The sequence below is a fragment of the Anabas testudineus genome, chromosome 9, assembly GCF_900324465.2.
Source record: "Anabas testudineus chromosome 9, fAnaTes1.2, whole genome shotgun sequence".
Lineage (NCBI taxonomy): Eukaryota > Metazoa > Chordata > Actinopteri > Anabantiformes > Anabantidae > Anabas > Anabas testudineus.
The window spans coordinates 14,489,085-14,516,047 of record NC_046618.1 but is presented as its reverse complement, the minus strand read 5'-3'; the positions used below and the strand labels follow the sequence as shown (position 1 = coordinate 14,516,047).

Below are 26,963 nucleotides of genomic sequence, written 5' to 3'. Positions count from 1 at the left end.
CAAGGACATTTCCAATGACACCAATAGCAAAACTATCAGATGTACTTGATTCATTTTCTGGTGATTAACCGAATCTTTTAACACTTTATTGAATACAAGCCAGAGATTTTAATTTTACAGCCTACTGGAGATTCATCATCATCATCAACAGCAAGAAGAAAAAACAAAAACACACACACACACATCCCTGTGTGTTACATGATCTATTTGAACTTCATAGCTCCATTAATCAGTAGCACTGATGTGTCGGCCTTCTGTCATCAATTACAGCAAGTTAGTATCAAAACAGCGATTTTTTTTTTTTTAAATCCCATGTGTATGTGTGTGAACGTGTGTGTGTTAGCCAGTCGTAACATCACCAACACTAATTGAGTGAGTCCAGGAATAAGAACCACGCACAGGTCCTCCCTAAGGGGTAAACAGTCAAAGACTACATCCCACACACAGACACACACACATGCAGTCATTCTAATGAAATTGATTTTCTAAACACTTCCATACTTTGTGGTCACTGCCAAATGAAAAGTCACTCAGATAGGTTGGAAGCTAATGTCGAATGAGGTAAAATTGCCTCTGCCTGCACCTGCTGCCACGCACAACCTTTTAAAGTCCACTCAAATGCTGCAGCTGTAAATAAACTTTGAGTGATGGCATCTTTCATTCTATTCGTCACTTTCTTCACGTCTATACAGCAGAATCTACCCGGACTGAAAGATGGAGCCCGCAGCTGTTGGCAGTGCACTTTTTGGTGGTACAGTATATCTCATCATTTTACACACGCCCAACATTAATGAAGGATCAGTCAATCAAGAACATCACATCCCAATCAGCGTTGTTTTAATCTAGTTTATTTGTATTAAATATTAACAATAAGTAGGCAGTGGACAAAAAAAAACTCTTGTGAAGAACAATTGTGAAAATGACCAAACTCTGCGTGGCACAGAAAACGAAGAGAAATACTTTGGGTAAAAACACACACTGCAAAGTTTTTGGACTATAACAGATAAAGTTCCTAGACTTGTTTAGCAGGACTATGTGAAGTGGAAAATGACTCTGGTAGGTTGTTCCTGGTGAATTTATGGACTAACTGGTCAGAAGCTCACTGTACCCAATAGTTTTACATCTATGAACGAGCCAAATGATAAAATGCATCATGGGAATATGTATCACATTTGTCACATTTCTTTTGTGATATGTAACCACAGCCTGAAATCCTTTGGTAATAGCTCAGACCTCCAACTGCATTTGACAATTTTCTGACAATCTGTCAATGGAACAAAATGTTTGCTTTTTCTATTTATTTATTTTTTTGTGTTTTAACATTTTGTGTGCCAACAAACATAACAATATATGTGAACCTTATTATTAATCCTTGTTTTTGACATGAACACAAACTGCCCATGTTGATTAACAATAACATCAACAGTTTCAATAATTTATGTACAATTTTACATCTTGATTTATTTTTTTTACAGCAAATTAAAAAGAACAAAAATTACAGTAAAATTACAGTAAAATTACAGTAAGCACTTTAAAAAGCCAGGACAGTATATGTGAGATTCATTAAAATGATAAGAACGCCATGAATATCATTATTATTACTGTCATTTCCATCATGACTGCTGCTTTCATGTGCCCAGATGCTTTTAGGAAAATGGCAATAAATATAATAAGGCAGAAACTTAAAACTAATAAATAACCTCCAAACAAACGTGTAGTGCCTCAAATCCACAACAAGCTGCTTAGTAGAAGGAAGAATTGAGGTTTGTGAGTTTGTGTGTATGTCCCCCTCAATTATTCCGGATCCTCGTCTTCCTGTACTTAATCAATGTCAAGTTCATTTCATTTTTAAAGCGGTGCAGACAAAAGATGTCGTAAAAGACCATGATGCCACATATTAACTGTCATCTCACATGCAGCCCTTTCCTTTCACGGTATCTTACACAACCAGCAGCCTGCATCTTAAACACAGTTGTCGCGAGCACAGCTGTTTCAAACGTGGTGGAAAAAATAAAATCTGAGTGGGCAGTGCAAACAGGGCCAAAGACTCCCTTATGACATTTCACATGGTGTCAACTACATTATGATGCATGCACTGACAAGGGATGTAAATAGCAATTCTTAAGAGGTCAGCCAGCGACAGAGCATTGTTACCCTCCACCTGTAAACAAACCAAGCAGGGAATGTTTAGTTCACATTACAGCTGCGGTTCTCAGTCCAAGTCCTCAGGAGCCAGATTATGATTGTTCATCTATCCTACCAGGTAGTTACAGTAATTGCGTTCACCAGTTGTAAAATTACTCCCTGATTAGAAAGCTGGAATGAAAATCGGCAGCACCGCAGGTCCCAGTGCCCAGGACTGAGAGCCGCTGTAACAGAGTCTGTGATAAATACACCATATGACAATACAAGCTCTGGGTAAGCAGGGGAAAGAGACGACAGAAGGAGAGACCTTGGACTTAATACAAGGAAGGATAAAGGATTCAAAGAGAGGAACAAAAGGAGCTACTGAGCCTGCGTGCACTACAAATGGATGCAGGCTGAAGGAAATTTACAGGAAGAGACTGAAGGGGAATAAGTGGATAAAGTGGAATAGAGAGAAAATAGGGTGGAGGAAACAAAATTAGGACAGAAGAGAAGGGACTTTAGCAAAAGAGGGGATAAAAAAAGAGGAAATGGTGTGTAAGCGAAGCAGACCAGAGAGAGAGAGTCGAAGCTTCCACCAGTGGGAACAGAGCTGTCTTCCTTCAGGCTTTTCTTCACCTCTACCAGGTCCTTGCCTCATGATGTGTGCATTACAACTCACATACACACACAAATTATACAACTTTCCTATACGGTGAGGTGCCGTTTAGAGTCACACAAGGTCAATAACGTCTCTCAATTATGCCGGGAGTTGTGAACTTCTGGCCTTTCCCCTTACTGTCTATATGGAAAGAAAGACTTGTTCAACAGTCTTCTCAGTTCAACAGAGCAAACTCATGGTCACTGCCAGTGGCAGATTGAAGCTCTTATGTAGTCCAATTGAAAGATTTGAGTTTCCCCGCGTATTAAACATTCTGTCGCCCAAGTGAGAATAATTGTACAGTTGTACAAATCAGCAGGTCATGGCAGTTACAGTGCATGTAAATCTCACTCAAAATATACTGAATCTGTCCTAAAGCAACCTTGTTATACCAAATGCCATAGATAACCAACACTCATCTGACATCAGGAAGATAAAAAGGGTAACAGATAAGGACTGGGTATTAGTGAAAAACGTAGTGCTCGTAAATTAATGTTTTCAGTTCGTCTCATTTCAATATTTGTTCAAGTAAGCTATTTCCTGTGATATATTCGTTCTGGTATTTGCTTCCCTCAACACAACCAGACGCTCCTCAATGGATTCCTTCAAATTATGGGAAACTGTATCTAAAAGTGTATAAAAATGCATCAGCCAACTGTAATTACGTAATAATTTGAAACATTTTTGCTTTTAAATCCTACAGATGTCACTTTCAATACCAGTAGCTATCCCTGTTTAATACCCAGCCCTAAAGAAGATTGAAGAGCTTCATTCCAAAACCACATATATTATATAGCGTGCCAAATCTAAAATCTTCTGTTCTGTTCAGGGTCATTGTCTCAAGTATTTTGATCTTGTTACTGTAGCAAAGGGTACATAAGTGCTAATTAAGAGTAAGTCAATCTGTCATTATCTGTGTCAAATTGTTCCAATGGCATTTATCTGATTTTATAATGAAACTCTTCACTTCAGCTTCCCTAATGTACTAATCTAAGATTGCAGATTAAAGTTGTATCTAATGTGGGTCATATTGTAGTATACAAAACCAAATCCATAATCAAGATGAGAGTACATCTAATGCCTTATTTCTGTTAGCAAAATGACAGATATTTAGTTCTCAAAACAACATACAAACAGGCTCATACATCAGAGGTTACTGGACGGCATGTTCGGTTCCCTTCTTGAAACACTGGTGTGATAGTTGATACTGAAATATCATTAAAAGACTTTAAAAGTCCTCCGATCTTCTTTAGTTGCAGTACAAAATGCTCACCTGTATTATCCTTAAATTTTAGAAAGCATGCAGTAAAAGGGTTGTGGAAGTTCATCTAAACAAATCTCCCATTATGAGCTTCTGAGAATGGATTTCAAGGAATGAAGAGTTAATCAGATGCAGGATTTGGCAACGTGAGAATGTTTCCTTACAAGCAGAGACGATGATCAATCCAACAGTTTCTTAAGCAGCACGTGGTTTTAACTGATAAAATTATAAAATGAAGGGATACAAAGACATTTCAGAAACAAAAGCACACACAAATATGTAGCTCATCTCTCTGTCCTAGTTTAATGCTGTAACATTTGTGCAGATTGTGAGGCAGAGATATCACAGATGATGTCTCTGTGTGAGTGTGTATTTAGCTGTGTGACACTACTGTCGAGAGATAGTGTGTGTGTGTGTGTGTACATGGGTATGAGGTGGTGAATTTGTGTGCACTTTGTGTGTCTGTGGGCGTAAGCATATCTAAACTGTCAGCATGACACAACGTGGGAGTTCTGATAGACGGATGAGTGCCTTTTTCATACTCACAGCCTGACATGTGAGTGTGTGTGCACTTGCCTATGAGTGTGTTCAAGCAGGCAAAAAAGTATGAACAAAAAGTCAGGGAAGGATTGATTGAATTCTAAGGAGAGACAAGTGTGATTGTACGTGTGTGGTCGACGTTTCGGGGAATTTAGACAGTGAAACATGAGCAATTTCAACTTTTGCCAAAGGAGCAGCACTTTTTCTATAAACTCCCGCATGTTGTCACGTAAGTTGATGTCATGGCTGCTTATGTTGGGGGCGGCCTAAACGTTTGTGTGCCCTCAACTGTCTCTCTGCGTCAGAGCTTGCAGTTCAGCAGTATGTAGGGAATGTTGGAGGAAGACATTTTTACGACTGTAGCTATGCAGAGACAGGGGGCCGCGGGGTGGTTGTCCTAAACGACCCGTAAATGTGGAGGATGAGGAGGAGGAAGAGGAGGCTGAGGAAGGTGTAGGAGGTGGAGGGGAGGCCCGGTCAGACAATGAGATGCTTGGAGAGAGGCTTCCTTTGCTTGTAAGACTGTGCAGGCTTGAGGAGGCGCTGGCCCCAACTGCACGGGGGATATGGCTAGGGGGGTGGTGCTCTCCTCCTCCTCTCTTTACACCACCTGACAGACTCGCGCCACCTCCCACTCCTGGAGTTAAGGACTCAGAAGATGAGGACACCCCCTCTGGCTGTCTGGAGGACAGGGACGGAATTGCAGTGTGATTCATAGCTGCCGAACCAGAGCCTGGGCACTGATTTGAAGTCAGTGAAACTTGGGGCTGGACTGGAGTAGTAGGTGACGCTTGGGCCGAGGCTGCAGAAGTGGCGGAGGACAGATTCGGAGCAGGGTTACGGGCCGTGGATGGTGCCAAGAGCCCCTGGCAGTGGCGCTCTTCCCTGGCTGCGTGTCGCTCAGAAACAGGAGGTCGGCCATGCAGAGGTGGATAGTGGTGGGGGTGGTGCTGGTTAGAGAGGTCCCCTCCGTGTGCTGACCCCACAACCCGCACTACCCTTCGTTCCCTTGGCGCCAGGCTGCTGCTTAGTCCTGACCACCGGCCTGGATGATTGATCTGAGAAAGAGAAGACGGAGAGAAACAGGGTAAAAGATAAAGACAGATCTATAAGAGACGTTACAATTTACTCTGCTTTCTGTCAGTGCGTGTGATGTGTACTTGGCGTTCTTAAAGAATAATTCACTCAATACCTCAGAGGAACTAGGAGGAGAGTAGAAGACACAGACAGGCAGCGTGAGTGAGGGAGTACTGTTGTGTGTTCAGTATAGATTGTTAATTGGATGACATTTGGAGAACGATCTCCCTGGGCTCCTACAGCTTGTTCTAATTGTTTCTAAACCAACCAGAACTCTGCTCACTAAAGAACAGACACACACACACACACACACACACACATTATGAGACAAATAGGACAAGGAAACATGTGCACGGTTGGAGATATGCACTCAAGGTATGCACAAATCCCCTCCCCACAAGGCAACGGGTTCTCACTCTCTCACTCACTATCTCAAATACACACACACACACACACACTGGGGAGGATGGCACATAAAACTAGATGGCAGAAACGAGAGCCACCTGTTCTCTTTTGCACTCCACTGCACCCCCTTATGCAACATCTCTCATCACTGTCCCCCTTTTCTCTCTCTCCCTCACACACACACAAGCGCACACACATGCATACACACAAAACCACACTGGGACCAAGTGTGCAGTGTTGACTAAAGTAACACAATCCCATCCAAACCTCATGGGAGAGTAAGCCGAGTTGACATTTGCAGACACACTAGCAGTGTGTGTTTCCATATGTGTGGTGTGCTTTGTATGAGTATGTGTCAATGCATTTCTTAAGCCCACAGACTGTATGTGTGTGTAACCTGTGGTGATATGCATGTTTGTGCACACATGCATATTTAGGCGCCAGTGCGCTTTGAATGTTTCCATGTGTTTATGGGTGCAAATTGATATTAAAAGTAATTACTGTATCGAGGTTGTCGACAGAAATTTGGTCTGAGAGGTGAAAATATAATTAGCGAGAACACAGCAAGCTAGGTAGGTACCGTATGACAGTAGCAACTCTAATTCAATGAAACAGTTTCTTTCAATAGATGGTTAGAAAGTGGGGAAATCATAAACAAACTGGAAGTAAGACAATGTTTATTACAAATGATGCTTATAGGACAGCAATGCTGTGATATTTAATTAGCCGAAGTATCATAAGTACTTAGAGATAAAGCGGTACACTACTGCTGATCCTCACTCTACACAATCTAAATTAAATCCGATAATCTAACCTTTAATCTATTAATTTAACATTATCATCCCATTCGCTTAAGCATGTGTTCTCTGGATATAAGCAGTGTATATGCTCATGTTTATTATGCTTGTCTTTGGTCTTTGTGTCAACATATATCACAGTGTCGATTTCCATCAACATTTCAGAAAAGCAGCACTTGTATCGAATTTGCATCCTGAATGATCACATCTCAGCTACTGCAATCTGACTACTACTTCTATTCAGATGACACAGCCCGTGCTGGGTACCCAGTGTGACACTTGATTTGACTCAGTACTTTCTATACTGCTTGATTCTGAAGAACAAGGTTTCAGGTTTAATTAAAGTATACGTTGGTTCACCAGATAGATTATTCAAACCCTTTTTGGTGGTGCACACCGTAATGAGTAATTGGACAGACAAATTGCATTTAATGAAGTAGTCCTTTTCATGCGATAAAAAGAACATAGTACTAATTATACTTACTGGTTGGAAAATTCTGTCGGTGCAATGGCTTGTGAAAGTTGAACACCACCAGACTTTTAATATCTTACTGTGAGGTTATATTTCTAGATTATTATTTTTTTGCTTTGCAAAGAATGAAAGGATTCTATGAGGATTTAACTGTGACGTTGCTGGGCTCTGATTTAGTCTGAGGGAGTATGGAGTATAGGGTGGAGTAAATAGGACAAGTAAACACAAAAAAAGTGAATAGGGTCAACCTTGCTTTGAATGTTTCTGTTTGGGATCCCGATCTTTGTAATTAGAGTAAAAAGATTTTCTTTCCCATATTACATTAAAGATAAAGTAGTAGCACTGCAAGTTTTGAGAGCTTAGATAAATAAAATGTTGACTACAAGAGACCTGACCATTAAATGTGTTAATAAAATGTGTATGCGTCTATACTGCATGTGTCTGATTCTTGTAAATTGATGTACACAGAAACATATAATTACTTTCTGACATGCTCGTTTGATACGGCTCTTAAAACATCTCATTTACACACAATCTGCTCTTTAAAAGTTCAGTCTCTGTGTCCTTTCATGTCCAACTGTCAAAAAAAAGCACTCTGCCAAAACATCAAACAATGTTATCTGTGCAGCTTACTTAAAGAGCTATGGGACGGTGTCTCTACTTTCTAATGGGCTCTAATGGGTGGATAAACACTACAAGTCTTCGTGCAGATTCCGTTTTCTAATTAAGAGGAGTACGAATTTCCATTCCAGCCAATGTTTCTACTAAGAAGTGCTGTGAAAAAACATGAGGGAATTTCATGGCATTGAATATCCACTATGGTTGTGTAGGTTTATGTGGGACAGCTTAATTAGGGCTAAATTGCTAATCTTACAAAAAAAAAAAAAGATCTGTATTGTTTTTGCACCCTCAGATACTTGAGAAAACAACAGAAGGTAAGGCGATAACAGCAAGATACAAATTGGCAGACAACATTGAAAGAAATAATTACCAGGCACAGTACAAAGAGTTGGTAGTAGAGACATATGCTCTGTATCCAAGGGACATTTCTGATCCAAGTTTTGATCAAAAATGTAAAAAAAAAATAAAAAATAAACAAAACAAAAAACTCCCCACAACAAACATGATGAATCAAATGCGGATAAAAACTGGGAAAAAACTGGGGCAGTGTTTGAGAGTCTACAAGAAGGGCAGAGAGAGAGGAAAAGGTCAACTGCAATGAAAGAGACGAGTAAACAAATAGAGAAAAAGAGTAATGAATGAGAGACCAGTGAGAAGGTGATTAAAAAGACAGATAAAGAATAATTAGAACAACAGAAGAGCAGACAGCAAGGCACAGAGAAAAAAGAGAGCATCAGTGATTTACAAACTCAGGTGTCCTTTCTCAAGTACACGCTCTGCGGCAAGCTGACTGCCTCGTCACCAATGACAGAATGGCCTGTGTGCAGTGCAAACACTGGAGTCTTTCTTACATGTACACATAAACTCACACACACATAGCCCTAGGTAAATCACGGTGATTAAGTGGGCCCTCCTGCAGCCACTGAAGAGCATTGCATTGTGGTAATGGTCAACTTTGCATGGCTGCTTTTCGGTCAAATAGCTTCTTAAAACCCTAAAACATCTGCATATAATGTCAATTTTATACTCTGGGAAGAGAAGATGTGAGAGATTTATTTCAATCACTGTTGTTCCCCTCAAACAAACAACAGCTAAGTAATTGTAGAACACATCAGAGATTATAACGAAGGCCCAATGTAAGTAAAGCACTTCTACTGTAACTGCACGATGGATCTCTGTCTTCCTACACGCAACTACTCCTAATAAAGACAGCGTGGCAGTATGGAAATGCATCAGGTCTCTAAAGTTTCTAACTCTTCACAGTGAGATTAGAGAGGTAAAAGTTTGTAAATGTGAATTCTTTATATTCTGTGACACCCACATACTGTGTGAACAAAGTAATCCTCTGGTTCTTTGAAAGTGTGAAACACCAGGGTGCTTAGTACAGATACAATAACAGTGCAGTACACCCACACAGATGGTACTCTAAATCCTATTTAGATAATAACCAAATAAAATTTTCCAGCTGAGATGCATGAGCCCAAACCATCCTACCTGATCATGTCTACCTTTATTCCAACAGACATTCTTATTCATATTTAGTTGCATTTTTATCCCCAACATATAATAATAGAGCTGTCAAGCTACAGCAACCCAGGATTTAATTTGTAAATCTGGTTTTGACTCTTCAAAGTGGCCCTATTTTGCCTAATTAAAGGTTTATATTTCCATATCTACCCCTCTGACACTTAATTGTATGAGTTTTCAAGTTTAAAAAGTTTAAATACATATATTTCCTCTATTCTTGAGACTAAAAAGGCTCATTTGAGCTCCTGTGTCTTTAAGGCCACCCTTTCCCCCACTCCACTCTGTTCTAATTGGCCAACTTGTGAAAGTGTTCCTTTGTGCTGATCTATGCCCAAAACAGTGGCTGTCAACATCCCCCTCCATTTTTCACCAGCTCTCAATAGTGGTTAGCACTGTCGCCTCACAGCAAGAAGGACCTGGGCTCAAATCCATGGGTTGGCTGGGTGGCCTTCTGTGGGGACTTTGCATGTTCTCCCTGTGACTGCATGGGTTCTCTACAGGTACTCTGGCCTATTCCCACTGTCCAAAGACTCTAAATTGCCCATCAGTGTGAATGTTTGTCTGTCTCTGTATGTCAACCCCGTGATAGACTGGCGATCTGTCTAGGGTGTACTCTGCCTCTTGACTAATGACAGGACAAGCAGTTAGGTTAGGATGATGGATGGGGGTCAGCTTTTAAAATTCAACCATACTGTAGATGTTCAAGCCAGAATCTGATCCCTATATATAATATTATGGTGAGAAAATGAACAATTTCAATAACAAAGACTAATTATGCTTCCGTTTGGTAGATATTGTAGCCACAACTGCTTAGTTTGTGTTAAACATTTTGATTTTGTAAAATACCCCAAATTATTACCAGTAATTATATTTGCCATTGTTATCAGGTGTATGTGTGGGAAATGTGCTACCATGTCAACCAAGGTCAAAAAACGTGTTAAATACCAAAGGTAATGTAATGTAACTGTCACTGCTTTCACTCATGTATGCTATAAATAAACATTGTTCATGCCATTACATCTATTTTTGTAGCTTAACTTGGTAAATTATGTGAGCTGCATTGTATACTAACACACCAATGATTTACATGATGACATAATTCATTAGCCATGTAATAAAACAATTGATCCAACACAATATCTCAGGTACATATTTTAACTTAGTGGCCCTGCTCTCGATTCCCACGCCTGACCAGGTGCAGTTGGAACAGCACCGTTCCTCAACGACAACCTAGCCTGGCCTTTAACTGTATGCATTGTTGATTTTTTGTTTAGTCTTTAAGAAAAATAAATAAAGTAAAATTTTCCTTAACAGCTGAAACACTTTCAATACACATATCAATTTTTGCACTAAATGAACACTAAGACTATTGCTAGCCCTGAGTGGAGGTGGGTATGACGACATACTTGGTGAGTGTAGGAGTGCAAAAGAGCTGGCCAGTTAGGAACTTTCACAATGCTTGACGTTAGATTGTTTAGTATTTAGAACAAACTCAAGGACAAGGCAACCGGACTGAAACCTGGGCATTTTACTACCAGCCAGCATTCAAATACATGTTCACCCCAATGATTATGTCCTGTCAGCACACCTTTGCTCCTGATAGCTAAACAGCTGGCAGCTGACCCTCCTATTAAAAGCCTCTATTTCTGATCCACACTACATTGTTCTTAAATGTAAAATTCAGCTCAGTCCTTCGAGTTTTTTTTTTTTTTTACTTTTTTAGAAATCTCACAAAGCTTTATCAATTCCTGTACTCTTGCCCAGAAATTAAATGTTGAATATTCTTATACAAGAGACACACCAGTCTCCCATATCAACAAAAGGCACTGTGTTTTTTGCTGATCAACAAACCAGTGATCACCTAAACAAGAGGTGAAACTGCAGTCTGGGCTTAGTGTCACAATGCCAGAGAACACCTTAACTTTTAAACAATACACAGTCCTCATAGGAAATAACTGCACTAGTCTTTGTTGTAGTCTTCCATCTTTGTTTCTCCTCACCATTTCCCTATGCAGCTTCCCCAATTTCTAACTGCTGCATTATTCTGTCTGCACTTCACCCGTCTCTCTGATTTGTATGTGGGACTGTGATTTTCTAGACTAGACAGTTTGTAGGGTAAGACCACAAAAATGAACACAGACATAAAATTGCCATTGTGCCGACAACAGGAGTTGAGTGTTAAATGGATATCTCCTCTTAGTTTCTATGTACGTTTAATAGGTTCAGATCATGTTGGGCAGTTTACTCTGTTCAGCACTTTGGTGAGCTACATTTACATTTAGTCATTTAGCAGACACTTTTATCTTTGCTTTGTTTTACCTTTCAATGCATGCTACTTCTACAGGATAAATGTGTTCCAATTGTGTGGGTATTTGAAGTTTGGTGTCAAGAGTGGGCAACCTGATCTCTGACAACCTGCTCAGGACCCTTGGCAAAATATGTAGAATGCTTCCTAGAATCACACCTTCTTTCTTACCTTCCTGCCCTCCCTTCTTCTCTCATCTTTCACCTTCTCCACCACAGTGTCCTTTTTTTTGTTTCATCTTCTCGCTGTCTTTGTTACGTAATTTGGTGCTTAAGGATGCCAGCGGCAGGCAGGGTTAAACCTGACAGCTGGAGGATTGATGGTATGCTACTGCAGTCTGGAGACCACAGGAACATAGCGAGAGAGGAGGAAAGTTTTTTGTTGTTTTTTTTCCCCTCTTCAGTGGTGACAGTTGGTGGGGTGGGGTTGGGGTTGAGATGACAAAGAAAGATGGAGAATAAGAGACGACCAAAGTTTAGCTTACAACACTCTAGCTGTCAATCCAGCCCACACTGCAGCAAACTGCCAACCAGCTGGCTGGATGTCACATCCTGGATCTTACTGCTTCTAGGCATACACTAAGAGGCAAAACACTGCACAGCTAAGCAGCTCTCTGTGAGATCAATCTTCAGTGCTGTCACTGTACTGCAACATTATCTACATTAGGTTGATGTTATTGAGTAACAGCAGGCAAACACAACAACCTGCTGCAAACCACTAGTATGAAACAAGAAAGTGTGCATCTAAATTGAAAAAAATACTAATAAAGGGAAACCTCACTGCATATCAATGTGGCCAAAGGCCTGAATAAATTAACGTGTTTGAGACTGAGTCATCTCTTGTCTGTTTTGCTAACAAAGAAAATCAGAAAAGAAAACAAACTTATTTAAAACAATAGCCTCAAGGAGAAGTTTTAAACATTATAACCAAATGTATGGCACATAAACTATCATATCCAATTGCGCATGTTCAAGCACACCCTTGGGAGCTGCATTAAAACTCTGCTAGGTGAGTAATTAATGAGCACATTAACCATTGTTACTAACCTAATGTCTGTGTAATATTCCAGATCTCCCAACATCTTTATTTGCCAAAGAAACTAATGTGGTGGTGCACACAAACATAATTTTGTCTTTCTTATCCAATCCAAAGAGTCAGAGCACTTTAGAGACACAGCACAACCCCTTGCCTTGGTAAGAAAAACTATGGCTGGGGCAAATACTGTCTGAACATAATGCAAAGCATCTGGATACTGTAGTGGTAAGATTACTTTCCATCCATGTAGGGTTCCTTAGGCAAAACCCCCTGACACGTACCCTGCCTTTGCCTTGTACCTTGTTCCTCACTTGTAAGTTGCTTTGGATAAAAGCGTCTGCCAAATGATTAATGTAAATTAATATATGATGTCCTGATTACCTCTAGTGAGCTTTGAGTATTAGACCACTAGAGACTTGTTGCCAGCATTATTGACCATGTCTAATTTTTTTTACAGAGCTAAATAAATACATTTTAAATTTGTTAATTGTTACTGTTTCTGATTGAGTCAGCAAAGCTGCGTTTGAGAGTTATCGTGTATCTTGCAGGCAGACAACTGATTGGCAAATTATTACAAGTTGCCAGACAAAAGCAAAATGCCTGTCACTGACACAACACCACAGTGATATCAGGATCACAGAAGATGTGTTCATTACCCTTGATGCCACAAAACCAAGGTAAACCATGGATGTGCTGAATTTGGATTTTATCAGTGATTCTAAGTTACTTCTTATGATTGTCGATGTTGAGAAGTGTATAGCCCCAGGACATCAAATTCTTCCTAGAGAGAAAAAAGCAGGCTGGCGTGTATTGAAGCCAATGCCATGCTGTGGCCAGGAGGCCTAATGAGGTTTCTTGAGCAGCTCAGATGGGCATGGATGCTGAGAGTCTGGCATTGTTCATCAACCACCATCCCCAACAGGTCTGCGTTTGCACGCACACACGTGCATGTGTGTGTGCGTGCATGCGTGTGGATGTGTCTGAAATCATGGCAAAACTCATCGACCACCATCATGTGCCAATATGCTTGGTGAACACTGCCCAGAACCACAAGCAAGAGGAGTGGGATGGAAAAAGAAAAATGACTGAATGAGTAAAGATGGAGGAAAGGAAATGAAAGAGGATGAAGGAAGAGAGAAATGGGAGGCAGACAGTGAAGCAGAATAAAGCAAAGGAGGGGGAGTAGCAGAGAAAAATGAGGACAAAGAAGTAAAAGGAGGAAAAGGTTAAAGAAAGTAGGATAAAAGACAAACAGAAAATACAAATAACATAACAAGGAGAAAAGATCAGGTCAAAGAAATAAAGGGAGAGGATGACACACACAGTTAATAGTGAGGTAAAACAACAAAGGAAGAGAGGAGGTGAGGAGAGGACAGCAAAAGGGTAGATAGTCCAACAAATGACGGGAACAACAGGCGACAAAAGTGAGGGAGAGTGAAAGGTGACAGCACAAACCAAAGTTACAGAAGATGAAAGCAAGAGTTAATCAGAAAGCTAGAGGCTGGTATGAAGAGAAAAGCTGGTAAGAGCAAAAGAGGTAGCATCTACATAAGGCAGGAAAGAGAAAGTCACAGATGGAAAATGGCAAGAGACAGGGGAACATTAACTACTAAAGTAGCAGCCAAGAGTTAAATAAATCGACTGCATTGGTATCCAAAAAAAAAGTGTGGATTTTTTGCTAATGAAACTGGATAGTGTAGTGGTAAGATCGCTGGATAAGCATCTGCCAAATAACTAAATGTAAATGTATATTTTGACATTACCAAATCAACAGACTTTAATAGTTGATTTGGTAAGGCACATGGATACATCTCTGGCGTCAAAACAAACAGGCCCTGATTTACTAAAGGTACGCAAGTACGACATTGAGTGCAAAATTGATAACACCAGCAAAAATGGCATGAAGTGATCTGCTAAGAGTGTGTACTCTTGAATTGCACCTTTCAAATGAGCAAAATAGCGCACACCGTGGACTTTGCACCTTTGCTTTTATAAATATGAAAAGTGGGCTTTTTTTGCTCAAATGCAAAAAATACCGGGAGAAGTAAGTGCAAATACACAAGCAATGTTTTATTTACGGTGGCTGGGATTGCATCTGAGCTTCAGGCCACAGCATTATGAGGGGGGCATTAGTGGACCATACCCCCCAAATGAGTTCCTGTGCCCCCTCGACCACAGGCCAAGTATGTGGTTCTAAACTTTTATTAATCACAGCACATCATCACGCCTTAATATTTCGAGCATCCACACATATGCTCAATTCTATCAGTGTAAGAGAGGATGTGTATATGTGTGTCCAAGCACCCAGGATGTACTGAATCCTGCCAAATGTGAGTTTTCCTAGTTTCCTGAGAGGTGTAGGTTGGTTTTAGGGTTTTTTGTTGTTTGTTGTTGTCAATCAACAGGTGCAACCTCTTTTGCACCTATTGTCAATCACACAGTTTTTCTTAGTAGATCACCTGCAGAATGTCTATAAATGAAACGCTCAATTTTCAAGCCCATGCAATTTAGTATTCACTATTTGGGATCTTAGCAAAGCAAGGCATTGCAGTTTTCCCTTGATCACAATAATTTCGACCAACAGGGCACTTCAGTTTTTAAAGGATTGTTGTTAATTACATACTTGCCATGTGCTGTTTCTCATTTTGGCTCAGTGGGACTGGCTGGCTGATTTCATGCCTAATTTAAGTCATAGACGCCTAATTAGCCAAAACACACCTGTTAGGTAATGTTCAAATATCCATGTATCCATGTCACTCTGAACATTTGAAATTGCCAGTTGCCAGCCAATATTCACCTTTACAGTTGAACCATTCAACAAAAATGTGTCAAACATCCCAATTACTGTGCTGGGACCTGTAAACTTTTTGGTTTCTTTTTTGTTTGTTTTTACATAATGAAAAGACACAAATATCCCTGAGATAATACTGATCACTCAACCAAATGGGATAATTAGAGTTGAGCAGGATAATTCTAGTGGCTTGACCAACTATGGGCAATAAAACCAGTATTTTTATTCTTCTTACAATTACACCTATTACATTTTGGTGCTCTGGACTCCTGACTCCGGACTTCTGTAGAAGAACGCTGCCATGCCCATTTTGTCCAATCTGTCTCCTATCCAAAGACATGCAGGTCAGGTGTATTGGAAACTCTGCATGGCCTGTAGGTGTGAAAGTGTTTCTCTGTCAACGTGTGTCAGCACCGTGACAGACTGGCACTCAGTCCAGGTGTAACCTTCCTCTAACCCAATGTGTGCTGGGCGGTGATCCAGCCACCCACAACCCTGAGCATGTGTAGTGGTTTAGTTAATGAATAGATGGATGTTTTATCTTTTCTGCCACAAACAAAAACTCTGTGCCTGTTTGGCTACAGCACATGAGCACATGAGACTAACTATCAGTTCTTGTGCACTTCAAGAGTAACTGGATTGATTGCTGCACCTGGCTGCTCCCCAGGTGTCAACATGGCTCCCACTGTTGCTATCTCATTATTGCAGAAGCTGTGATCTATGCTCAGCATTGCTCTCTACCTAATATGTTCCTGTTAGCTGTCACTTCTGTTCACCATGTGTACACGATCTTTCCTCGGGGTTACAGTGTAAAGGTCCATTAGCGATCATTACTACGGAAACATTACCATACTATATTTAAGAAATGCCATCACTGTTCACCAAATCTCCAATAACTTCTATCTGCTGCTCCAGTTGTGTTAACAGTGTCACTTTACTCAGAATTATCCTGAGGAACCCTGGCCACACTGAGAGTTGGGCTCTTGTCACTGTGTACTTCCTTGGCTTGACATTCCTTGTCTAGCTGCGATCTGGCAGTAGACCTGGGATTATTCCACCTTAATCAGGCTATCACTGTTGGCTTCTCCTTCCACAAGTCTCACCTTCCAGCCTGCGGGGGCAGGAAACTGCATTCTACCAATCTATGCATGAAGGCTTTCACTGTAACCCCCTAATCTACCAGTATGTATGCCAATTAATCACGGACTATTGCACATGCAAACATTTGATTGTACTTCTCTGTAACTTCTTTAAACCTTTATATTATGGTTTTACAGTGTTTCTCAATGTGTGGTCATGCGCCTGTCTTGTTTTGGTTACCTGTCAAGACATGCTGAAAAAATACTCAATTTATTATTTTATTTAGACCTGTTCACAGTGCACTGTCCTTCCACTTCCACATAAGAAACATTTCAAGGACTGCATGTTTATACTCTAAACCATCCCAGTACAACTTCTCTGGACTCTGGGCAGAACTCACAAAGAAACATCCAACTCACCCAAAACTCTGCTGGCTGACATTTTACTTCAGTCAATTCCCATGTACACAGCATCCATCCTCTCCTCGTTATCTGTCCTCCCTCTTCTCCAATAATGGAAACTGTGCGCCTCACATTTGGTAATTATACCTTGGTAGTGTTATCTACCTGCTTGTAAATAATTTAAGGGCTTTTTATATTCAACAATTATGACATAGCGAGCCCAAATGTTCAGACAGACACTTTCTTTAATTTCCAACATCTAACAGGCTCAACAGGATCCTGACGTCTTAGAAAAAAACAAAAACAGATTAAAACACTGTTGTACAAGCGATACGGTCGCCTGACTGAAAGGCTGTGAGTTGGTCATGTGTGATTTTTCCAACTGTCTGTTCTTTGTGTGTGTCAGAGTGTTACACTTTACTCACTAATTTTCAACAATATGAGTGGGACTGAGAGTGGGGGAAAACAATGAAGAATCATTATGACAATGTGTAAGGATTGTCAGAGTGATACAACATAAGCTCTAAATTGCAGCAGTAATGGTTCTTGTCTCCAACTGTAAACATCTTCACACAGATGTACACATATAAAGACTGTGCGTGTGTACTGTATATGTCTGAGTGTGAGGGAACACTGAGGCACGTAACACAGTGACTACTGATGAAGCATAAAGCTGATGAAAAAGCACAAACTCTATGTCGCTGTGTATATCAAAGCCTCCTCCAGACGGAGCAGCACACACGCGTGCACCGACTGATTAGAAATACTCATACACAAGCTTGTATGGCCCCATGCTGCAGAAGTACACACACAACATTGAACCTAGCGTGCACCTAACGTTATAACCAACACAGTCTCTCTCACACACACGCACACATACACACATGGTATATGCCAGTGTGAGGACTCTCTCTAAAATTCTAACTCTAGACCTAAAACGTCTGAACCCCGAAATTGCTCTTTAAACACCCTTCTCATAGTGGGGACAGGCTAAAATGTCCTCACTTTGTAAAAATGTCCTCACTCCAAGGTTTAAAATTCATGCTCGTCTTCCATACAAACACACACACACACACCCACACACAAAACTACCCTCCTGTCAGTTGGCACGGTTGATAAGCTGCTTTCCTGGTTCCTCATCTTGTTCTGTGTGACAACCCAGGAGAGCTGAAACAATACAGGAAATCTGAAAGGTTGGGATGAGAGAGAAAAACGGAGGGGGAAGAAGAGAAGAGAAGAGAAGAGAAGAGAAAGAGAAGAGAAGAGAAGAGAAGAGAAGAGAAGAGAAGAGAAGAGAAGAGAAGAGAAGAGAAGAGAAGAGAAAGAGAAGAGAAGAGAAGAGAAGAGAAGAGAAGAGAAGAGAAGAGAAGAGAAGAGAAGAGAAGAGAAATAAGTAGATTTTTTCCATCACATGTCTGGGAGGCCTGGTGATAATGTTGCAGCTGCCACCTGTGTCATCAAACTGAAAACAACTGACTGGCCTGCTGCACCCACACTCCTTTCAACAAGACAGAGAGACGAGAGAGAGAGGGAGTTCTCCCATGATACATTTAAGCAAGATATTTAACACAAGCTGCTCTGGTGGATCCACTTGAAAATGTGAAATGCATACTGTAGGGAGTAATATTTTCCTTTCTTCTTTCATTTTTGGACTAAATGGCAAACATATTTATGTATATCTGTATTTTTTATGTTGTCATACGGCGTCGCTTTCTTACCTAAAATCTCCTATAAAAACCTTTTAACTAAATTGTAGTGCAATGTAGTCTTTTGTGTCTATTTGCAAGCAGCCATCAGTGCTGCTGTGTGCACCATACTGCAAAGCTAATAGTTACAGTATGCTGCAGTACCAAGTGTTGACATTTTTTTTTATGTAATGCAAAAATTCTATGCAAATAGAGCCTCATCTCTAGTAGCCTAAACACGACACAGCAAAATACTGCTTGTTACTGTAGCATTAACATGAGCCTTGATACCTCAGGCACTGGATAACAGTAAAGGTCCTATTTCCTTGCACAGGCTCACTAGACAAAACATTGGTTTCCTGTTGACCTGAAACGTCTTCGTCATTATGGATTTGCCAGTGTGCCATGACAGGGAACAGGCTGCTTTTAAAGAAACAAGATTAGTTTATTTGATCGGCTCTGACCGTTGCCAGCTCCTAACAGAACAACAATTAATTCTTCTTAATTCGACCCATTTCACATTTGCAGCCCCACTGCACCTCTGTTGCATCAGCGCCTCTGGCCATAAATTTACCAAGTACCTGTTTGTCAGAGCTAAGTGAGCCTGTCTTGTGATCTTGAATTGGGGGATTGTGAGACAGCATGGGCCTTCACTTTCATTCACAAAAGCAAATATTCCCACATTTGGTCAGTCAGCCCTGGACAAGTGACTATTTGTAGAGAAAATAAACACGGAAGACAATGTTAACAGCTTTTATAGAGACAATTCCCTTGGTAGAAAGTAGTTTCACACTGAGGCCTGACAAAATTTGCAGTTAATGGGATATTCTGTGAGGATATGCAGTTTTTTAATCTTTTAAATCTGTTGCAAAATGTTTTCCAAATAACTGATATCATTAGGACTGAACTAATACAATTAGAAAAAAATGAGGAATGAAGGTGCAAAGCCATTAAGATAGCATTTTGTGTCTCACTTACAAAAGCAGTATATTACTGTATATTTTTACTGTGAAGCAGCATTTGATTTTCTTACATTATTCTTTTTAATATGAGAACTTAAGTAAAGTAAAATAGTAAAAAAAACAATTCGGAGTATAGCCTATGCACAGGTTTGACGTCCATTAGTGGATGCTTGTTATTTGACTTTTTCATTTCACATTTTGTTGCTTGGTGTGGGTGGCCATAATAAATATATAAAAATCAGAGACTAACATTATTTGGGCAGTCCATAAAGAGATGAGTCAAAGTAGTCACAGACAGGTGATGCCACTGTGGAGTGGGAAGGATGTTTCAATTCACTAAATTAGATATTACAACATTGCTCTTTCCTTGAATTTCCCCACCTCAAGTGCAAGAAGAAGGATATGAACGGCTCTGCAGAGACCATGCAGGCTTTATTTAGTCACACTGTGTCAGACTATAAAGAGCAGCCCAACACAGACACACAACCAAATATTGACTGACTGAAAAAAGAAATAATGCAACACTATAAAACTACTAAAAACCATCTTTTTGAGGAAAGATTCATGATAGAATTTTGAGTTTATAAACACAAATTCTGCTAGGATAAGCTGAGCAGAATAGCAGGTCCACAGCTCCTGGAAAGAATCCAGAAAGACATAATTTTTCCAAATGAGCCACATTTTCCAAATGAGGTTGGACACGGAAAATGAGTTTGCAAAAGTTATTTTGTTCTAATTATGTTTTAATGAACTATTTTTGTTCTGAATAATTGAATCTTTTCTCATACAAAAGCCACAGAGATCATTAGCCTACATTCTACATTGGTTTTGTCATTGTTTCTGCACTGTCCCATTTTTAGCCTTGTTATCAGAAGATACATTAAAAGGTATTTAAATCACTGCCCATTGCACAGTAGTTCGGGTGGCCACAAACCAACCAACCTCCATGGGAAGATTATCTCCAGAGAGCCACAGTGCAGCAGCTGCAAATACAAATCTGAGCAAAACAGGAGCTGAATAACTTTTCCTGGAAAACACAAATTATGCTCTATTCATCTAAATGTGAAAACAGGGAGTAGAAATTTTACTGGTTATTTGCTATGTCAGAATAATTCAAGGGGATCACATCTGGTTCCAAAATATATCACAACCTTATTTGTGCAGACAACAAAAGTCAAGCTGTCAAAAATGTATTTAACCAATTTATCTGATATTTTAAAAATAGAAATTTGTTGATTTCTCAATAGATTACTAATATGTACAATTATTATTAGAATTATTAGTACAGTAGAAGCTCTCTGTCCCTTTCAGACCTCCTGGGAGTAAATCCATCGAGTGCTCCTGATGTTCATGGTGTATGTGCTGCACACAATGGTTTATGAGTATGTGCACATGTGTTTACAGATGTCTTTTTGTGTGCTATCAGTCACAGTAGGTGCACACTCTCTCTTTCTCTCTCTCCTTATTTAAGTAGTACCAAAGTGAACACAGAATGAGGAAAGAGGCAGAGGGACGGCACAAAGACATGACAAAAAAGAAACATAAAACTTTTTTATGTTTTATGTAGCTACACAAGTACTAAAACAAGTGGAAACGAATGAGAACTAAAACACAGATGAAAAGAAAAGATGTATTTTATGATTAATTACCCCCATTGTATTCTCAAAAAGAGCTGAGGAAAGAGAACTTTGGAACCAAACGAATGCACAAAGACACTGATTAACATACATACACACACAATCAAGCAAAGCAACAAAGATTTATGAAACTTTACGAAAGGAGCAGTGTTTCTCAAACAATGAATTCCCCTAAAGTTCGGAGGACAGGGCCAGAATAACAGAAAAATCGCAGCTAACATTTCAACTGAGGTCGACCGCCTCTCAGTTTATGAGGTTATTCACTAACACTGTGTGTGTGTGTGTATAAACACTTTTACTTGGCACAGTCTGAGTTTTGTTATCTTTTTATGAAAACAAATTAGACCCACGTTTGTTTTTTGATGAGACTGCCCTGGAGCTTTTTAAAAAAACGCTTTAAACATTTGGTATGTGAAGGCGAAAATAGCCCCTAGCATGCAGAGGCAATTTCCCATTCTGACAACCCCACTCAAATAAAAACACACACAAATAAAGAAAACGCTCAGACACACACACACACACACACACACACACACACACACACACACACACACACACACACACACATACATCTCTAATAGATTATGCTTCTGCTTGATTATGGTGCATACCAACAAATTAACTACATAATGACAGTTGTTCCATCTTTAAGGGGTAAATGTGTACACAGGCAAAGTGTAACATGATAGCATACTGTAGGGAAACTATAATGATCTGTATTTTAGGAACAATTCAAAATGTTGGCAAATATGCTTATTTATTGATGAAAATTAGATGACATGTAAGCAGCCAAAAACTAGTCAGACACATACAGTAATTGGTGTGAAACCACAACATGCTGCTTTTACACTTTGGTTTCATAATGGTGCTGGGAGGCTTTTAAAAAGCTCCAGAGGTTTTGTTTTCTTTGCAGTGAGCCAGGCTGGTGCAGCCTTTGTGCTAAGCTAAATGGCTGCTGGCAGTAGGTTCATATTTAGCATACAGACATGAAAAGGGGTTTTAATCTTCACGTCCAACTTTAAGCCAACAAGTGCGCTTCCCAAAATGTCAAAGTGTTTGAATAATTAAATAACAATGAAATTCATATGAACACAAACATGAGAATGGTACAAATTGACCGAGGGGTTTTGGACTATTGAACATCCCGCATTTCCACTTTAACTATATGAGCAACACGAGGCATGTCAACTGATACTAGCACGATACAGAGAAAATAACTAAACTCCTCTACTGACAGCAAAGGGTACGATTCTCCATAAAATCCATTTTCTCACAAACAGAAACACAAAGAAACAAACACCACAACCAAAGCGCCTGTGTCTGTATGTTTAAGTGTGCACGATTGCTCAGAGGATGGGAAACTTGAGAAACTCTGACAATTTCAGAATTCATGTTGTCACTGAATATTCATTTGCAATATCTGTCAGTGAAATATTCTATCTTTGTGTTGTGTCTATGTGTGCACGTCTTACTATTTTGCCTTTAGGCCATCCGGAATCTGCAGATTCCAAAAGAATAGCTCATCAATATTCATGTGAGTTTATGCTTTCATTAATGTTGCAGCAAATTGTCTCAGATCAAGCTCACAGCTTGTATCTGCGTTCACACTAGTGCGTCTCACAGACAGAGGAAGAAAGCGAGTGAGAGAAAGAGAGGGAGAGTTATCAGAGGGAGTTAGAGATGGAGAGAACAAAGAGAGGGCTACAACTGCTACATATGGCACTATGTTTCCAACAGATGAAAAGGAGACTTTGAAAAAAAAAAAAGAAGGGAAGAGATCATACAGATGAGGGGAGAAGGAGAAGAAGAAAGGGGGAGGTCATAAGACGAAAGAGAGACGATAAAAGACAGGCCGAGGAGGAAGAGAAGAGAAGAGAGTTGAGTTCTAAAGGTATCTGTCCTACTTTGGTTTGAGTAATGAACCCAAAGTGTCCTGAATCTGTCCTGAATCACCCGAGGCCCAGTTAGACCACCCAGTGCTGAGAACGCGTGTCTGTGTTTCCTCCGGCGTGTGCGGAGGCATTTGAGACAACCTGATGTGCGTCTGACTGTGTGTTATACTTGATGCGTGCTTGATTTAATATGCTCTCTACTGTACACTGAAGTTGTGTCTATGTGATCTCGATGCCCTGCGTGTGTTTAATGAACTGCTGTCCCTTCTAGTCATCTGGCTTCATACCAACGTGTGTCAGTGAGCAACACATGCGCAAATACACATACACACCGCAGATTCATGTATCATTTGACTTCACATTGTTTTATGACCTACAAGGGTAAATTTTTGCCTGGGGTGGCACACACACACACACACACACACACACACACACACACACACACACACACACACACACACACACACACACACACACACACACACACACACACCATTCACAACCAAAATAGCAGGATCATCTAATGCCCCGGGGGGGCACACACACACACACACACGTACAAGTAAGGAGATAAAGGTCTTCTTGCATAAGAGAGATCATACAACCACAGCTGCCAGATTCTACGTCAAATCTCACATCAGCATTTATGTGTCCAAGCACCATATCATTTAAATCAACAATCCCCAGTGGCTTGACATCTTTCTGCATGTGTGTTAATGCTTCCTAATCTCTATCCTCTTGGTACTTCATACATGATTAACCATGTTCAAAGGGAACAACTATGAGTTAATAAGTGTCATGTAATTGGCTTTTATGTGCGGGGGGATACGTAGCTCAGAGAAAGAATGAACTACTGTATCTTACGTTGGAAACAAGTATCCAAACAAGGATCAGCAGAAGAAACTAATGGCACTGGCTTGGTTTTCAAAGCCAAGATAATAACACACATTATTCATGATTTCTCGACATTTTGTTTTAGCGCTGATATAGTGTTGTATGATGGAGTTGCTCTTAATCAATCCTCAGATCAGTCGAGGCTTTAAGAACAGAGGATGTCATACCTTACACAGATTGGAAAGTGATGCTGAGCTACATAAAGGAAAAAAATACAGATCTCGAAATCTGTTGTATGCTATACTGTAATTAACGGAGTGAGCACCAATGAAGAATACTTCAGCACAAATGCTAAAATAGAACCAGCTTTAGCTGGTTTAAGCAATAACCGCCAATTTGTCTTCTCCTGTGTGTGACTGCTGTATTTTTCATGTAGATTAAATATGTGTCCTGCATCTCATGTGTTCCCTCTACTGGCATCCCACCAGCTCATTCCACCAACTCAAGCACACCTATTCTGCTCAGCGCCCTCCTCCATCTGAATTCTAATGTACCAAGCCTATATTTCCTCCTCTCTCCTCTACATCCTCCAGATCTCTCTTTCTATGCTAATATGCACTCTAACTTCCATGGCCTTTCCTGTGATTCTCACAGATGAAGCTCAAAGTAATTGCTTTTTTAATAGCTTTGAATATGTTTTATTGCAAGAGGAGTGTGTTCTCATGTGCATTAGACTGTATGGGTGTGCACATGTGCAGCTGTACAGTGATGTGGTTACTGTAAGTTGCATAAGCGGCTGTTTTCTCATTTTGTTTTTCCTTTTTTCCAGTCAACATGCAATTTGATGTTGCTGTGAAGCTTCATTGTAATGGTTGCTAGATTTATTTAGCTGCTTGCCAGTGCAGTAGGGAAATATTTTTGTTTCCCATTTGCTATTTTTTTTTTTTAATTATTAAATGTAACTCTTGGGGATGCCTGTGTGGTGGAGTGAAATGAAGAGGATAATAGTACGAACAAAAAAATTTTTTTTTGGTTTCTAACAACTCTTCAGGGCAATATAAAATCGGTTACTAGTCTTAATGGACCTGGCTATATTTTGTACAGCAGAAAGTGGAATAATAAGAAAACTCGAACCTTAGCACAGACATTTCAGACTAAGGCATTAATTATATATATATATATATGAAAAAACAGAAGAGAAATGGCAGAAGGAGACGACAGCCTTGTGTGGTAAGACAGTGAAACACTATCATATGTCACTGAAATTATAAATAAAACAAAGCCAAAAATACATTTTTAAAATGACAAAAAAAAAAATTGTGGTTTCAAGTAGTATGTAGAGCAGTGTAGATAGGAGCATCTCTTCAAAGGCAAATGGCCTTTCATCTCAGCCTGCAGAATCTCACAGAAACGTGTACACACACACACACACACACACACACACACACACACACACACACACACACACACACACAGAGAGCCTATGAAAGCATTCGTCCCCTTTGGACTTTTTCCTGTGTTATTGTTTACAAAACTGAATCACAGAAAATGTAATTAGGCTTTAGACATTGATTTAAATACATAAAAACTGAAGTGAAAACAAATCTATACAATTGTATGTAAACTGAAAAAAAAAAAAAAAACTAAATATGAGTATTTCTTCCCTGTTTTAAAAAACAAGTACAGTTAAATGCTGACATACAGTAAGTCCTGATCTAATATTTAATGTATATTTTCAAATATAATACATCCACACAGAGTCCACATCACTAATCTAATTCAGATATGTTGGACATAACTCAGCATTGAGTCAGTGCAGCCTACTGCAGCTTCATTTTAGTGGTTTCTGGCAGCGTTTTGTTTCCTACAGGGTTTGGTATAGAGTCTGTACTGAGAAAAGTTTTTTTGTCTAGAGCTGTTCCTGGAGAAATGTTTGTACAGTTCAGGATCTCTTCAGCTCCAGCATGAACAAAGCACAAAACACAGCCAATAACAGTCTACTAGACGTGTGGTTAAGACTCAAGATATTAAAGTAGCTGAGCACCAGAGGCCCCGGTTCTCCTCATTCAACCTCACCATTGTAAAAAATGTGTGCTATTCTCCAATTCACTTGATGTCAAAGGTGTGACGCCTACTATTGAGCATATGAAATGCATGCTTCCACTAAGGGGACTCTAATTTCCTTTCCGTTGGTGCCCATAGCGACTGTGAGATTTTCTTTCTCTGCCCTGATTCTCCAGCTCCTTCTAAATGTGTCCTAAATTCCTTTTCCTTCCTGACAAACTGTGCGTCCTAAATTACCTATGCTGCTCTTCTTTTATGTCTATGAAATGCACTGTGGTATTCTTCTTTTGTGTTAATAAATATGCCTGAAAGTTGTCAAATGTTTGTAGTCTCTTGTCTTTTTTAGCTTTTTGTAAACTGGGAATAAAGCTGAAACATGGATGCCATTGCAAAATGTCAGGGAAAATGACACGTAACCTGTTTTCCACTTTAACCATTGTGATTTTTAATTGCCAGCTTTGTTGTAAATCTATCTCCACTTTGTAGTAGTTGGGCCCCTTAAGTGCACAAACATATTTCTATTTATTTATAAAGAAAGGTATTCTGACTTCAAGGCCAAGCATGAAACATTAGGACCAGAGAGAAGGATCTGTGTGTATGTAACTTCAGCTCCCAATACAATGTCTCTGACATTTCTGACAAGGTAACTGACGCGCAAAGACAACTTCGGGAATCATTAACCTCTACATTGAGTGCGTTTCCTTCCTGTTCTCACTTCTGCTACTCGTACACACATCATTTCTAACCTCTTCTCTGTTCGCCGTCTATCCTAACCAGCTTCAGACTGCATCC

General features: G+C 39.9%; 1 protein-coding gene across 1 annotated transcript in view; it reads right to left on the bottom strand.

Moving 5' to 3' along the window:
* Positions 1-838: 838 nt before the first annotated feature.
* The window catches only part of LOC113150295 (serine-rich coiled-coil domain-containing protein 1-like), a 107,133-nt gene continuing 81,008 nt past the window's right edge, over positions 839-26,963 (bottom strand). Inside the window, exon 11 of the mRNA XM_026342738.1 lies at positions 839-5,644. Coding sequence (XP_026198523.1) covers positions 4,871-5,644 — 774 coding nt within the window. The 3' untranslated portion in view covers positions 839-4,870. The remainder of the gene's footprint in view (positions 5,645-26,963) is intronic.